The sequence below is a fragment of the Rhinatrema bivittatum genome, chromosome 3, assembly GCF_901001135.1.
Source record: "Rhinatrema bivittatum chromosome 3, aRhiBiv1.1, whole genome shotgun sequence".
NCBI classification, from domain to species: Eukaryota; Metazoa; Chordata; class Amphibia; order Gymnophiona; family Rhinatrematidae; genus Rhinatrema; species Rhinatrema bivittatum.
This window is the reverse complement of record NC_042617.1, coordinates 124460181-124476839: the sequence shown is the minus strand read 5'-3', so window position 1 is coordinate 124476839 and position 16659 is coordinate 124460181. Positions and strand designations below refer to the sequence as shown.

The window sequence follows — 16659 nt, the reverse complement described above, 5'->3', positions numbered from 1 at the left end:
GATGCCTGCCATAGACATGGATATTGGCAGACTTCAAGAAAGCATGGGATAAACCACAGAAGATCCTTAGTGGCAAGAGAATGATGAGAGAATTGCACATCGTTCACTGAATGATGTTTGCAGTCTAGGGCAGCAGTGATTTGGCTGCATTGCGCTTCCAGGGTAGCACAGAGAAATCTTCACAAAGTGTCAGTTGCAACTCTAAAGGGGACATAATGGGACTGAGAGGTCTGTTTCCAAGTGAGAATTTTATCTACTTTGGGTAAATGCACATAAAATTACTGCTGGGTAGACTAGATGGGCCATTTGGTCTTTATCTGTTGGTCATTTACTATATTACTGCATATGCCCTTCTGCTCACCATCAACTCCTGGACTCTGGGCTTTTCACCTTTTACTGTATTCCTGAAATAAACTTCCTGAGTTAGCATGTCCTGCTCTCTTTCTTGTGGTATTCAAATCCAATTTAGAAACGTGAAATTACTACTTACCTGATAATTTCCTTTCCTTGAATATTGTCAGATCGTCCAGATGAATGGGTTATGCACACCAACTAGCAACTGGAGACAGATATCCAGGCTCGCTGATGTCTTCCCTTATGCATATCTATACCGACACTAGCCTGACATTCCTTTAAGAAACTAACTGTGGACAATCAACCATCATACCATATTATGGGGTTTTTTCAAACCTGTGGACTTGCAGAAGAACAAGGAAACAAAAATAAAGGAAGAGTTTCCAAACAGATATAAAAAAGAACTCATCTGCGCAAAGTATACACATCCATTATGTTTCCCAACTCTGCTTATCTGCCTGCAAAAATAATCCTCTGCAAGACATAAGACATACAATACACTGAAAGATACTGGCAACATAGGGAGGATCCTGGACTGGTCTGACTGTATTCAAGGAACAGAAATTATTAAGAACATAAGAAATTGCCATGCTGGGTCAGACCAAGGGTCCATCAAGCCCAGCATCCTGTTTCCAACAGAGGCCAAAACCAGGCCACAAGAACCTGGCAAATACCCAAACACTAAGAAGATCCCATGCTACTGATGCAATTAATAGCAGTGGCTATTCCCTAAGTATAATTGATTAATAGCCATTAATGGACTTCTCCTCCAAGAACTTATCCAAACCTTTTTTGAACCAGGCTACACTAACTGCACTAACCACCTCCTCTGGCAACAAATTCCAGAGCTTTATTGTGCGTTGAGTGAAAAAGAATTTTCTCCAATTAGTCTTAAATGTGTTACTTGCTAACTTCATGGAATGCCCCCTAGTCCTTCTATTATTCGAAAGTGTAAATAACCGAGTCACATCTACTCGTTCAAGACCTCTCATGATCTTAAAGACCTCTATCATATCCCCCCTCAGCCGTCTCTTCTCCAAGCTGAACTGCCCTAACCTCTTCAGCCTTTCCTCATAGGGGAGCTGTTCCATCCCCTTTATCATTTTGGTTGCCCTTCTCTGTACCTTCTCCATCGCAACTATATCTTTTTTGAGATGCGGCGACCAGAACTGTACACAGTATTCAAGGTGCAGTCTCACCGTGGAGCGATACAGAGGCATGACCATTTTCCGTTCTAGTAACCATTCCCTTCCTAATAATTCCTAACATTCTATTTGCTTTTTTGACTGCTGCAGCACACTGAGCCGACAATTTTAAAGTATTATCCACTATGATGCCTAGATCTTTTTCCTGGGTGGTAGCTCCTAATATGGAACCTAACATCGTGTAACTACAGCAAAGGTTATTTTTCCCTATATGCAACACCTTGTACTTGTCCACATTAAATTTCATCTGCCATTTGGATGCCCAATCTTCCAGTCTTGCAAGGTCCTCCTGTAATGTATCACAATCCGCTTGTGATTTAACTACTCTGAATAATTTTGTATCATCCGCAAATTTGATAACCTCACTCGTCGTATTCCTTTCCAGATCATCTATATATACATTGAAAGGAAGTAATTTCACCTTACTCTTCATCCAGTCAGACCAGTCCAGATAAATAAGGCGGAATGCTGCCCAAGCCCCATGCAAAACTGCTAAAGTGAAGAAGGATTCCTCTCTAGCCAAGACATCCTATCTGGTAATACTTAGGAAAAGTATGCATTGACAACCAAGTCACCACTTCACAGATCTCCAAAGAAGAGACCAACTGCAACTCCACTTATGAAGCAGTCTGCATCCTAGTGGAGAGATCCCCATACCTGCTTTGACAAAGGAGCACTGGAAATCACATAAGCTGTGATACTGTAAATTTAATTCATCACACCACGTCACTTCTTCATGACCCCCATATAGCACAAAAAGAGGATCACATCACCTGAAGGCACTAGCGGCCTTGAGATACCTAAAAAGAGGTCTCCTCATTTCTAAAATATGAAGAAGCACATAGTCTTAAGAATCTGCCTGCCTGCTAAATGAAGGCAAGGAAACGTATTGGCTTAAATGACATTCCAAAACTTTCAATAGAAAGGAGAGAACCGTACGAATCTGGACCTTTTCTTTGGCAACCAATAAAAAAAGCTCCCTACAAGAACACTTGCAATTGACAGTCTCCAAGCCAAACAAACAGAAAGACCAAACAAACAGAAAGATCATTTCAACGTGAACCATCATAAAGAAATAGCCTTCAGAGGAGCAAACTGCAGTCCTAGCAAAAAGAATAAAATTAAGTTCAGACTCCAAAGTGAAACCGGAATCCAGAGCAGAGGTCTAAAACACTTAACACCCATCAAGAATCTAGAAACATCTGGATAAGAAGACAGTGGTCTCCCTTGAATACAATCTCTATAGCAAGAGAAGACACTACTTGTACTTTCAATGTATGAAGAGTCAAGCCTTTAGAGAGACCTTCCTGCAAAAATTCCAGAACCAAAGCAAATGGCGCATTCCCAGGAGCACACTGAAGACCAGAGCACCAATCCTCAAAAACTCTCCAAATCCACACAAGCTAAGGAAGTGAAGAATTTTCTAGCCTTCAGGAGCATAGCCATTACTGCCTGAGAATAACTTTTTTTTATGAATCATGAAGTCTCAGGGCCAAACAGACAAAAATGATCCAGATCCTCGTGAAACACTATACCCTGACAAAATAACTCCTTGTGAGAGGGAAACTTCAGAGGGCTGCCACACAGCAAATGCCAGAGATCCGTATATCTCAGCCAATGAAGCCAATCTGGAGCGGCCAGGATCACTAGCCTGGAATACCCAGCAATCCTCTGAAGTAGTCTGCCCATAGATGAGCCAAGGAGGAAAAACATTTAAAGATGCCTCTGTTGCTTACTTCTGCACTAGAGCATCAATCCTGGATAAACAAGTGTCCCTTTTAGCTGTAAAATCTGCCCACCTTTGCATTCTGGCCCGACACCATCAGCTCTAATTATGACAGAGTCTATTTGACTACAATCAAGTCCCTTTGAGAGAGGGACCATTCCCCTGGGTCTATGGACACTGCGACTTAGGTAACCCACCTGAACATTGTCCGTACCTTTTATGTGAGACACTGGCAAAGACTGTAAATTTCTTTCCACCTAAGGAAGATGTAAGTCTATCTCTAATGACACTTGAGGACATTGGGTTCCTCCTTGATAATTTATATATGCTGCCACCATGGCGTTGTCAGACATCACCTTGACTGCACCCCCACTAACCGAGGCATAAATTTGAGGAGAGTCAATCGAATCCCCCTAGCTTCCAGGTAGTCAATGGTCCAGCTTGCTTCTTTGGGGGTCTACTGAGCCCAACAGAACTGAAGATTCCACCTGGAGAGCAATGTCCTTTGAAGAGCATATGCACTCTTTGCCCACAGTACTAGGTCCAAGGCTGGCGCCATGGACCCCAGGGTCTGGAAGTAGTACCACACCATTGGACTCCTGGCCATCTCCAATGCTCAAATCTGGCCAAGCAACTTCTAAACTCTTTGCTATGTTAGACATACCAATAAATCCTTAGGGGTAACAAGCTGCAAGAATCCAATCTTGTCAAGTCTGGAGACCTTACATCTTTCCAACTGAAAGAGAATGTTATTCACCATTTTCTGAATGCATCCTCAGGTGGAATTCTAAAACCCATTTCCTCTAAGAAAGGTTCACAGGGAACACTATTTTCTATTAGGAACCTGTGGATAGGTCCCCATCAGAATGGTAGCTTAATTGAACCACAATCACCAGAAAACACTTGCAAAAAGCAGTAGGTTCAACAGACCATGTAACAGGACTAGCCTTACAGTGGCAGAATTCAAGACTCAACTAGGAATGACTCAATCTCCATGAGAATTAATAGTCAAAGGCCCTCAAATGCCTGCATTAGCAAATGCTTCAATCTATACCACATTTGAAGAAACCCATAATACAACTCCCTGTGAAATAGAAAGCATCCGCTTCCAGTCAAGTTTCAAAGCTCCTATAGAGGCTTCAACACAGACTATGCACACAGAGTACTGAGGCCAGATGGCACTGACTATTCTGAAAGCTCCAAAGAGGGATTTTGAAATTCACAAAGGATAAGGGACCCCCTCAAACTGCTGGAGACCTGCTCATTCTAAAGGAACTTGAACCTAACCAGGGAGGATGTAGCCACTGTGGAGTACAGAAAAGCAAACATCATGTGGAAAGGAATCCTAAAAGTTGTGGGATAAACACAGAGAATCCCTAATGGCTAGAAGATGGAAAAGAAGAAAAAGGGTAGCATTTTTAACTTTAGGTGAAAAATTTCTAAATGGGAGTAACTATATGGAGCAGCAGTTACTATCCTTAACAGAACATCAGTTACTACTGTAAACAACTTGCTGAGCAAACCGGATGGACCACTGGGTCTTTATCTGCCAACATATACCATATGTGAGCCCTCAGACTTGTGCATCATGGGTACAGAATATCATTGTCTTCATTCATGCATCAAATACTTCAAACTTGTCAAAGCAAAAGACATTCTGAAGTGCACAAACTCAATGATCCTTTCCTGAGGCATTCAACAGAGGTCAAAGCAGCTGTGCCAACAGCCTGAGCACAGTCTGAACAGTCTGAGCTGTTTCCCTAAATCCTAGGGGTTGTCTACCTTACAGCTGGGCTTAGTCTTTTTTGACAAGTTGGCAAAACAATGTAAATTAAAACAAGAAAGAAAAATATTTTAAGAAAAATTAAAATGGAGAAAAATGAATTTCAACTGGTGCTCATAACTGACCAGCGAAGCAGCTGATGTGAAAAATTGTCAAAAAAGAAATAACCACTAACAGCCTGTGACAAAAACACTAGAAGGGAGATGGAGAAAAATCTGTTGGCAGCAAAAGAGCTTGAAAAGGATGACTGGTAGCACAAAAGGAAGTGAGGCAGCTGGTTTCTAGAGGCTGCATCACCTTCTAATGGCATAAAATCTTAAAATTCTGGTGCTAGAGAGAATATCTACCTACTCAGTACACAACAGATCAAGTGACTTATTATTAGAGATGGTGTGCCACTGGCTGGCATGAACACACTAGCATTTCCGTTTGTATACTGGTTCAAACAATAAATGGATGACTTGTTTTCTGTGCTACCAATCTGGCATATTTTATGAACATTAATGTGGATTAACTTCTAAATTAAAAATAAACTTCATAATAATCACTGTCAAATTCCAAGTTTTATTTTGTAATTTATATTATAAAAATTTTTACCTTCTTCTAAAAGCTTCCAAGTGTGTTTTTAGCATCAGAAGTCCCCTTTCTATAATGGTGAGGCTTGACTGAGAGTCATATTCAAGATTACTAGAAGCTATCATAAGGCTCTCCATACACTTACTAATAAATTCTTGTTCTTTTTCCAGACCTGTTTTACCTGCATGCAAACATTCCAAAACAAAAAGAGAAAGACAAAAGACAACTCATTATTAACCACTGTTAATCACTGTACTTTATTGCTATTCAAGAACAGAAAAATATTTTGTACAATGTTTTTCCAAAACCTTTATCAGCAAGATCCTTACCATTTATATAATAGGAGTTGATATACTGGATAGCAGCTCGACTGACATCACCAGACTGTGCTCTTAAAGCAATCCCCCAGAATTGATCCATACCACATAACTGATGGACAAAATGAAAACCTCTTTGTGAGAGCAGTTCAGCATAAGCATTTTCAGTTTTTTACTCTGTTTGTAAAATAACACTAATTGCATTTTACCAATTTTCAGTTGTGATCTGTATTCTTTAAATTTGTAATAGGCTCCGATTAAATGTTGAACAGCAACTACGAGTAGATTAAAAATGCAGTCCTGCTCATGGCAAATAACATTTTGAAACTGACACAAAGTTTGTGCATTGCACATAAATTTGTAAAATGGTGTTTCTATTTGGCCACTGTAGCTTGTTGTGCTCTTTCCCATTAACAACTCAAAAATTTAAAGCCTATATTTGTTCTTCACCATTAACTAAAATATTTGACCTGAAAGATATGGAAACAATACTTCTAAAGACCTTTAAGGTAAGTTCCAACTTAGTCAAGATGCCACCTCTTAGCCAGATTATCAGTCTGTGTTCAGCGGCCACCACTTAGCCAGATAACTACTTATCCAGCTAAGTAATTAGCCAGCTAAGTGGTGGGTGGGAGAAGAACTGGGAGGAGCTACTTAGTCAATTCAGCTGGATAAGTAGCAATATTTAGACTTATCCAGCTAATTGAGACATGCATCAAGCTGCGGTAGGAATCTAACACGCATTAAACACTGTTTATCGCATGATATTTGCTGCTTATCATGTGATATAGCCCTATCATGGAGATATCACTCAATATACATGATATTTTGCATAGCCCTGCCTAAGATTCCCTCCCCTATTACAATGAACTCCTTTGTAGTACATATTAAGAACATAAGAACATAAGAAATTGCCATGCTGGGTCAAGACCAAGGGTCCATCAAGCCCAGCATCCTGTTTCCAACAGAAGCCAAAACCAGGCCACAAGAACCTGGCAATTACCCAAACACTAAGAAGATCCCATGCTACTGATGCAATTAATAGCAGTGGCAATTCCCTAAGTCCCTTGGAGGAGAAGTCCATTAATGGACTTCTCCAAGAACTTATCCAAACCTTTTTTGAACCCAGCTACACTAACTGCACTAACCACCTCCTCTGGCAACAAATTCCAGAGCTTTATTGTGCGTTGAGTAAAAAAGAATTTTCTCCGATTAGTCTTAAATGTGCTACTTGCTAACTTCATGGAATGCCCCCCAGTCCTTCTATTATTCGAAAGTGTAAATAACCGAGTCACATCTACTCGTTCAAGACCTCTCATGATCTTAAAGACCTCTATCATATCCCCCCTCAGCCGTCTCTTCTCCAAGCTGAACTGCCCTAACCTCTTCAGCCTTTCCTCATAGGGGAGCTGTTCCATCCCCTTTATCATTTTGGTTGCCCTTCTCTGTACCTTCTCCATCGCAACTATATCTTTTTTGAGATGCGGCGACCAGAATTGTACACAATATTCAAGGTGCGGTCTCACCATGGAGCGATACAGAGGCATTATGACATTTTCCGTTCTATTAACCATTCCCTTCCTAATAACTCCTAACATTCTATTTGCTTTTTTGACTGCTGCAGCACACTGAGCCGACGATTTTAAAGTATTATCCACTATGATGCCTAGATCTTTTTCCTGGGTGGTAGCTCCTAATATGGAACCTAACATCGTGTAACTACAGCAAGGGTTTTTTTTCCCTATATGCAACACCTTGCACTTGTCCACATTAAATTTCATCTGCCATTTGGATGCCCAATCTTCCAGTCTTGCAAGGTCCTCCCTGTAATGCATCACAGTCTGCTTGTGATTTAACTACTCTGAATAATTTTGTATCATCTGCAGATTTGATAACCTCACTCGTCGTATTCCTTTCCAGATCATTTATATATATATATATATATTGAAAAGCACCGGAGGAGATGGAGAAGAGACAGCGGAGGGGGGGATATGATAGAGGTCTTTAAAATCATGAGAGGTCTAGAACGGGTAGATGTAAATCGTTTATTTACACTTTCGGATAATAGAAGGACTAGGGGGCACTTCATGAAGTTACCAAGTAGCACATTTAAAACTAATCATAGAAAATTCTCTCACTCAACTTACAATTAAGCTCTGGAATTTGTTGCCAGAGGATGTGGTTAATGCAGTCAGTGTAGCTGGGTTTAAAAAGGTTTGGATAAGTTCTTGGAGAAGTCCATTAACTGCTATTAATCAAGTTGTCTTAGGGAATGGCCTCTGCTACTACTGGCATCAGTAGCATGGGATCTTCTTAGTGTTTGGGTACCTGCCAGGTTCTTGTAGCCTGGTTTGGCCACTGATGGAAACAGAATGCTGGACTTGATGGACCCTTGGTCTGATCCAGCATGGCAATTTCTTATATTCTTATGGAGAATATACTTTATTGAATTTTGACAGGGTTGGGGGATTGGTGGGAGTGCCATTGTCATGTGAACATTGCATTTATATTTTATCCATTTAGGATGTTGGGGCTGCCTCCAGTATGGCCCCAGGGGAAGGGGGGTGAAGTCAGTTTTGGACCCCCCCCCCCCCCTTGCCTTTATCTATTTTGAGCAGGCTTTTTTTTGTTACATGTCAGATAAATTTATCTGGCTAATTCTAAAAATATCTGGGAATATTTAGGGGCACAGCTATGGTGCAGAATATCCTGGCTAAGTTAGCCTGATAAGTTTACCTGGCTAACTTTCCTAGTGGGCTTTCTTTTGAATATCTACATCTTTATTTTCATTAATGTATGTCATATTTTGTGTTTAATTCCTGGACAATTTTACAAAAAATATAAAGCAAAATTGAAGGGTCCTTTAATCAATATATTAATCATAAAGCAGACATCCCCTTTAATTGCTAATGAGGTCTCAAGGTTCTAGACAAAAAGTAAAATTGCTTACCTGTAAAATGAGTTCTCTGTGGAAAGCAGAACAAATCAGTCACAAAAAATAGGGTGATATCAGACAGCGCCAACACGGAAAAGGCTCTCTCTCAGCTTCTAAAGACTGAAAAGATTTTATGAGCATGCGGGGAAGCTCCCGTGCTGCCATCCCCACGTGAGTCCTCAAAGTTATTTCATAGATGAGTTTCAACTCCAGGTGGTGAGTGGGGTTGTGTGGCTAATTAGTTCTACTTTCCACAGAGAACACCTGTCACAAGTAAGCAACAGCTTTCTCCATGGACAAGCAGGAACAAACAGCCACACAAATGGAGACTGCCCAGCTAAGGGCTGCATAAAATATATCGTATAAGTTCTATAGTTTATGCTCTTTTTTTATGCAACCTGTAGGAGAAATGAGAGTTGAAGCTGTTAAAATAACTTCTGAAGAACTATTTGCCCAAAGCGGCTCCCATTGCATGAATCATGCTCTAAACAGTAGTGCTTTGTAAAAGTGTGAATGGTAGACTACTGAGCTCCTTTGCAGATGTCTTCAGTAGAGCTACTGAGTGAGCTATTGAAAAAGCAGTTGCTCTTACTTGATGTGCCATGACTTTATATGGAAGAGGAATTCCTGCTTTAGGGTAACAAAAGGAGATAAAGTCTGCTTTTTAACTGGACGCTCTTGATTGTTAACTGAAAACAAAAGAAATAATTACACAGATTTTCTGAAGGATTTTGTTCTTTCAAAACCAAAAAATAAAGCTCTTCAATGTCCAAGGTATGAAGATTTTGCTCTATCGAGGATGTGTGTGTTTTCAGAAAGAACACTGGAAGATTAATCACGGGCTGGGGGCAGTGTCCTACTGTGGATTGGGAACTGGTTAAAAGATAGAAAACAGAGAGTAGGGCTAAATGGTACATTTTCTCAATGGAGAAAGGTGAATAGTGGAGTGCCCCAGGGATCAGTTCTGGGACCACTGCTTTTTAACATTTATAAACAAGTGAGATACTCAAATGTTCCAACGATACAAAATTATTCAAAGTTGTTAAATCACAAGAAGATTGTGAGAAATTACAAAAGGACCTTGAAAAACTGAGACACTGGGCATGCAAACAGAAAATTAAATTTAATGTGGACAAATACAAAGTGAAGCACTTATAGAAGAGTAACAAATTTAAACTATATAGTGCAAGGCACCACATTAAGTGTCACCATTCAGGAAAAGGATCTAGGTGTTATTGTTGATAACACATTGAAATCTTCTGCTCAGTGTGCAGCAGCAGCCAAGAAAACAAATAGAATGCTAGGAATTATTAGGAAAGGCATGGAGAATAAAACAGAGAATATCATGTCTCTGTATCACTCACTCCATGGTGCAACCTCATCTTGAGTACTGTGCGCAGTTCTGGTCACAACTCAAAAAAGACATAGCAGAATTAGAAAAAGAACAGAAAAGGGTGACCAAAATGATAAAGGGGATGGAACTATTCCCCTATGAGGAAAGGCTAGAGGGGTTAGGACTCTCTAGCTTGGCGAAGAGACACTATATAGAGGTCTATCAAATAGTGAGTGGAATGAAACAATAAAACTTGTATCCGTTGTTTACCCTTTCAAAAGGTACAAAGACTAGGGGACACACTGAAATTACTAAGTTATAAATTTAAAACTAATAACAGAAAATATTTTTTTTTACTCTGCATAATTACACTCTGGAATTCACTGGCAGAGGATGTGGTGAAAGCGGTTATTATAACTACATTTAAAAAAGGTTTGGACAAACAGATACTTATTTTGAGGAATTTTTAAGCCAACCTGCATACCAAAGGGAGTCCAAGCTCGATTACACTAACTTCTTTTTGTGAGGGATTATAATTTCCAAAGCTGGGAAATGAGGAGCTAGGGCATCTTAATCGGCCTATTACAAAAGAAGAAATATTGGAGGTCATCAACCATCTAAAAAATCATAAAGCTCCAGGACCTGAAGGCTTTACAGCTGAATTTTTCAAAATTCTTCGCTTCAAGGTTGCACCCCCTTTGGAATGTTTATTCCAGAGGATGGTGCAATCTGATAGGATGCCTGGAATGAAGCAAGAGGATTTTTATCACAATCATGCTGAAAAAAGGGCATGGTTTGCAAAATCCTGACTCATATATAACAATACCTCTTTTGAATACAGATATCAAAATTTGTGCCAAGATGCTGGCAAATAGATTGATACTGTTGTTGCCGAGATTGATATCCCCAGAACAGGTGGGTTTTATGTCTGGATGCATGGCGGCAATGAATGTATGAAGAATTTTAGCTGGATTAATAAATGGCAATAGCAAAATGATGCTCCGTTGTTAGTAAGTTTTGACATAGAAAAAGCTTTTGACCATTTAAATTGGGACTATTTGTTTGATGTGTTCCATCTCTACGGTTTTTCAAGGCCAGTTTGTTGAAATGTTACGTTTGTTATATAGAGCTCCTTTGGCAGCAGTGACTGTTAACAGGTTAACTTCAGAATTCTTTTCTCTTGAGCAAGGTACCAAGCAGGAATGTCCCCTCTCTCATTTATGTATCCTTAGTATGGAACCACTAGCTAGGTGTTTGCTCACTAATGGGGATAGTGCAGAGATTTGATGCGGTTCTAAGAGGTGAAGACTGCTTTATTTGCAGATGACCTTTTAGTGGTGCTGTCTCAGCCAATGGGATCCTTACCAAGATTAGTAAATGTATTGCAGGAATTTGCTTCTTTATCAGGGTTGCGATATAATCAAGGAAAGTCAACGGCATTGGATATGACGAAGAGACTGAGGACTAGATGGAGAGGGGAGTTTCCTTTACAATGCGCGGCGGAAGAGTTAATATATTTAACTGTTCACATTCCCTATGATGTCACCCAATTATATCATGCTAACATAACTCCCCTCTTGGCTGTGACAATTAAATTGTTAGCTAGCTGGCGATATCTTCCGATTTCCTGGTATGGAAAAGTCCAATTAGTGAAAATGATTGTCCTGCCCAAATGACTATGTGTTGCAAACATTACCTTTGTGGATATTGAAGCGCAATAAAAAATGCTTGGCATAAACTGATCTCTAATTTTATATGGAACTGAGACAACCTCACGAGGGTTTCTCAACTCCAGTTCAGTTTTTGGGAGGGTGGTTTACAGCTATCTAATTTGTAATTACATAATGCTGCAAGTTTGTTCAGGGTGCTAAGGGATTGGATAGGTGGACTAAGTATGGTGACACTGAGATCGACAACAGCATGATTCATCTGATGGCAATGTCATATATTCTTCATGCAAAAAAACTCAGAAATATCTCTGCCAACACTGATGAAGCAATTATTTATACCTATTCTTAAAGCTTGGAGATGGGAAAGAACTAAGTATGGGTTGCCTATGGGCGTGTCGATATTTTTGTCAGTTAGAAGAAATGCAGATTTTCAATCAGGATTGGTTCAAGGGACCTTCTGTCAGTGGGAAGAGTGTGGACTAAATATGACTGGTCAGTTTTTAGTAGAGACAAGGCAGGGAGTTCTGACATTCCAGGAGTTAAGAGATAAATATAACGAACAATAAAGATTTCTAAGCATACTTGCAGTTGCATCACTATAAAGACTCGGTATTACAAAGGAATAAAGAGTGTTTTTTGGAAGGTAATTTTGAAACAATGTCATTCACGCCAATTCAAAAGTTGGATGCTCTCAAAATTATACAGGAATATGACGGACGAGTGGAACTCAGACCCACTTTCTGAAATAAATGCCAAATGGTCTGTGGATTTATATTTAACTCTGGCAGAAGATGATATATGTTTTACACTAGGTAGATTAGGGAAACTGGTTGAGAGTGCAGATGTTCGAGAAAAGCAATTTAAAATAGTGCACAGACTTTATTTTGCCTTTGTGAGCCTATAAGGCTCATATCATTCTGGATAAAAAATGTTTAAAATGTGCAGCATCAGAGGGCACATTTTTCCATTGTTTCTGGTTATGTCCCACTATTCAACAATTTTGGGTAATGTTTTTGCACATAGTTCAATTTGAGTCGAGTGTCCAGTAACGGTGGATGTCAAACTATGTTTATTGGATGTTCTGGATGACTGCGAAATATCAGATGAAAATTTGCTAGTGTCTGACTGAAAAGCAAGTTGCATGATAAAAAAAAAAATGTATCTTGTTACAATGGATGTGTGGTGACTCTTAGAGATGTGGAGTAATCTTATGCACGGTTTACTGCTTATGGAAAGATTAACTGTGCTTAATATAAGATGACATAAGAAGTTTCTAAAAATTTGGGATCTATATCTAAAATTGCTCTCTCCTAGAATTTACAGTATGATTGTAAATGTATTAAGTATATGATGGCAATCTGAGGGGAGGGGGGAGTAAAGCGCTGAAGGTAACTTCAAATGTTCTTTGGAGAAAGATTAGTTATATTCAGTTCTCTCTTTGTATTATGATGGAAATGTTTATAATTGGAGAGTTGTATTTGTCCATATGGTTTAAACTTTGTAAAGCCTTCTGCTCAATAAACAAAATTTTCCTTTTAAAAAAAAAAAAAAAAAAAAAAAAAAAAAAAAGATTTGGACAAGTTCTTGGAGGAAAAATCCATAAACCATTATTAAGGTGGAGTTTCAGAAATCCACTGCTTATCCCTGGGATAAGCAGCATGAAATCTATCTACCCTTTAGGATCCTGCCAGGTACTTGTGACCTGGATTGGCTACTGTTGGAAACAGGATAGTGGGCTTGATAGACCTGTTGTCTGACCCAGTATGGCAAATCTTATGTTCTAATAGATTAGTTGAGATGAAATTGAGGGGAGTTCTCAAAATTATTTTATTAGGAAAGATTTGCATATACAGGAGAGTAGGTTCACATATTATTCATGCAGACATTATTGCTACAAGAAAAAGTAATTTCCAAGATATCCATTTAATTTCTGTGGTTGCCACAGGTTCAAAAGGAGGCTCATTAGCTAGGAAAGAAGGTCCTATTGTGCAGGAGACGTTTTTATTGGAGGCTGCAGACATAATACATTTTTTTATGAATCTTGAAACTATTGGCAGTTGAAATATAGGTACACCATCTGCATGGTGGTTGTATTCTGCAATTGCACAAATAAATTCTGAGTTTGATGTCAATCTCAAACTGGACAGATGACAAGAGGTATTGAAACAATGTTGATATTGAACAACTAACTGGATCTTTGTGGACTGTGGAACACCACGAGGATAATCTCTTCCATTTAAAATTATAGAAGCATCTAGTGTTGGGTTTTCTACTGCTATTATAACTTGCTTCACTTGGGGAAAAAATAGTACCTTCATTATTACTTTGCTTTCAACATCCATGCTGTGAGAGCCAAAGACTGGAAATTGGGATGGAGAAAATTTCGGAATTGAGTTAGGAGATCCAGAAAGACTGAAGATGAACTGGAGGAGGTATGACTAATATCTGAAGCCAGGGAAACCACATCTGGCAAAGCCAAAAAAGAGCCATGTGTATCATCTTTCCCTTGTCCTGTCTTAGCTTTAACAATGTCTTTGAGACCCATGGAATTGAAGAGAAAGCATACATGAGCCTATATTCCATTTGATAACGAGTGCATCATGTGTGCCTGCGTCGATCGTTGGTCTTTTGGAGTAGTATAAAGGATGTGTATAATTGTTTGGCTCTGCGAAAAGGTCTATAAGAAGAGTTCCCCATTTCTGGGACAAATCTCATACAACTATGAGATGTAGAGTATTTGTGAGGTTGAAGGCAAGAGTGTCTGCTATCACATTGCCCTTGCCCTTGCCCAGGAGATAAGATTGCTGATAATGTGATGTCCCTCTGTATTGCCCAGTTCCAAATTTTGACCACTTCTTTGCATAGGTTTACAAGACCCGAGTCTCCCTGTTTATGTAGAATATGACTACTTGTCTTCTGAATCTGGATAGATGAGGTTTTATTATCAAAGTCTGAAATGCGAGTAGAGTTCCAAAAATTTTATTTATTTATTAAGCTCTAATATACCATCGTTCAGACTGGCCATCACAATGGTTTCCATGCATAAAATATAAGTAAAACATTAACAACAATAAGTTAAATAATGAGCAATTGTTCCTAAAATATGGTAAATTAAACAAATAAGATACAATTAAACAAATAAAATACAATCATATTAAAAAAAATGTAATACACTAAAATACTCAGGGTCAGATTTTAAATGCCCTGCGTGCGTAAATCCGGCCGGATCTGGTGCACGCACAGCCCCGGGACGCGCGTAAGTCCCGGGGCTTCATAAAAGGGGCGGAGGGAGGGGGTGTGTCCGGGGGCGGGACCGGGGGCATGGTCGAGGCCTCCGGACCAGCCCCCAGGTCGGGTGATGGCGCGCCAGCAGGTGTAAATCTAGCAACAAAGGTGGGGGGGGGGGGGTTTAGATAGGGCCGAGGGGGGGGGTTAGGTAGGGGAAGGTGTGGGAAGGGCGAAGGAAAGTTCCCTCCGAGGCCGCTCCGATTTCGGAGCGACCTCGGAGGGAACAGGCAACGCGCGCCGGGCTCGGCGCTCACAGGTTGCACAAATGTGCACCCCCTTGTGCGCGCCGACCCCGGATTTTATAGGCTACGCGCGTATCTTATAAAATCTGGTGTACTTTTGGTGGCGCGAACAAACGTACGCGCGCGCATATGTTTTTAAAATCTACCTCTTAATATGTAACTGCTTGGAGTGTTGACTTCTCTTGTATGGTGCACAAAGCAAATGTTTAGAGGAGCACCCCACCCTACAAGAGGTGCATCCATAGTTATGACATGTTCAATTTCTGCTAGTTGGAAGGGAAGGTCTGACAGATCTGTCAACTAGATTATGGAATTTCTGAGATCTTTTGTTACTAATATCTTTGATAAATGGATGAACACACTGCTTCCAATTCAAGGTGCCATTATGCTCCTCTCATATGTAACCTTGCCATTAGCATAACATGCACAGCAGTTGCCATATGTCCCAACATTTGCATCAACAGTCTAGCTGTTACCTCTGAACAGTTGCAAGCCATTTGAACTATGTTGATGAGGCTGTGCATCCTCTAGATAGCAGGAAAGCCTTGTTTAGCTTGGTATTGATTTGAGCTCCAACTTCAGATATCACATGGGCTTTAGCTGGGATTTTTCCATATTCACAAAGAAACCCACTATTTACTTATTTATTTAGAGATTTGTTGTCTGCCTATAACAAAGCAGTGCTAAGCAGAGTACAAGAACAAACAATCCAGTATATTAAAAACAGACTAAAAATGTTTACAGTAAGCAAAAATGGATAAAACAAAAACTTTAGCGTTTTGAGCACTAAGCTCATGTTGATTCTGGATTGAATGTAGGATCTTTTGTATGTGGAATGTCTAAGAAAGATCTGTATTTTCTAGCCTTTTTCATTGGTGACTACTACCAAGGAGTCATGAGATAGTTGAACCTTTGAGTGTTCTTGACATTGTTGCACTCATTTCCATGCTCTCTGAAACTAATAACTGATACGAATTTTTCCAAATCTTTTGTCCACACATTCTACAAGGCTTTATACACAAGTATTGCTTTAATCTGTCTTTGTGGATGAATAAATTTCAATACTCCCTGGAGTTCTTCCATTTCCTAAGTAGTTTCCACAAGCTGGAAAAGAATAGTCTGACACATCTTTAGTAAGAAAGCCAGATAAGACAAGTTCTCTAGAGGTGTACTATTTCCTTGTGGTTCTGGAAACAGGTTTAATAGCAATTCAAAGGATTCTGCTATTGA

The 16659-nt window shown here is 39.7% G+C and overlaps 1 protein-coding gene across 1 annotated transcript in view; it reads right to left on the bottom strand.

The window, feature by feature from the left end:
- USP34 (ubiquitin specific peptidase 34) overlaps positions 1-16659 on the bottom strand; it is a 1009100-nt gene that overhangs the window by 569050 nt on the left and 423391 nt on the right. Inside the window, exons 23-24 of the mRNA XM_029593702.1 lie at positions 5974-6073; positions 5666-5825 (exon numbers count right to left, since the gene is read on the bottom strand). Coding sequence (XP_029449562.1) covers positions 5666-5825; positions 5974-6073 — 260 coding nt within the window. The remainder of the gene's footprint in view (positions 1-5665; positions 5826-5973; positions 6074-16659) is intronic.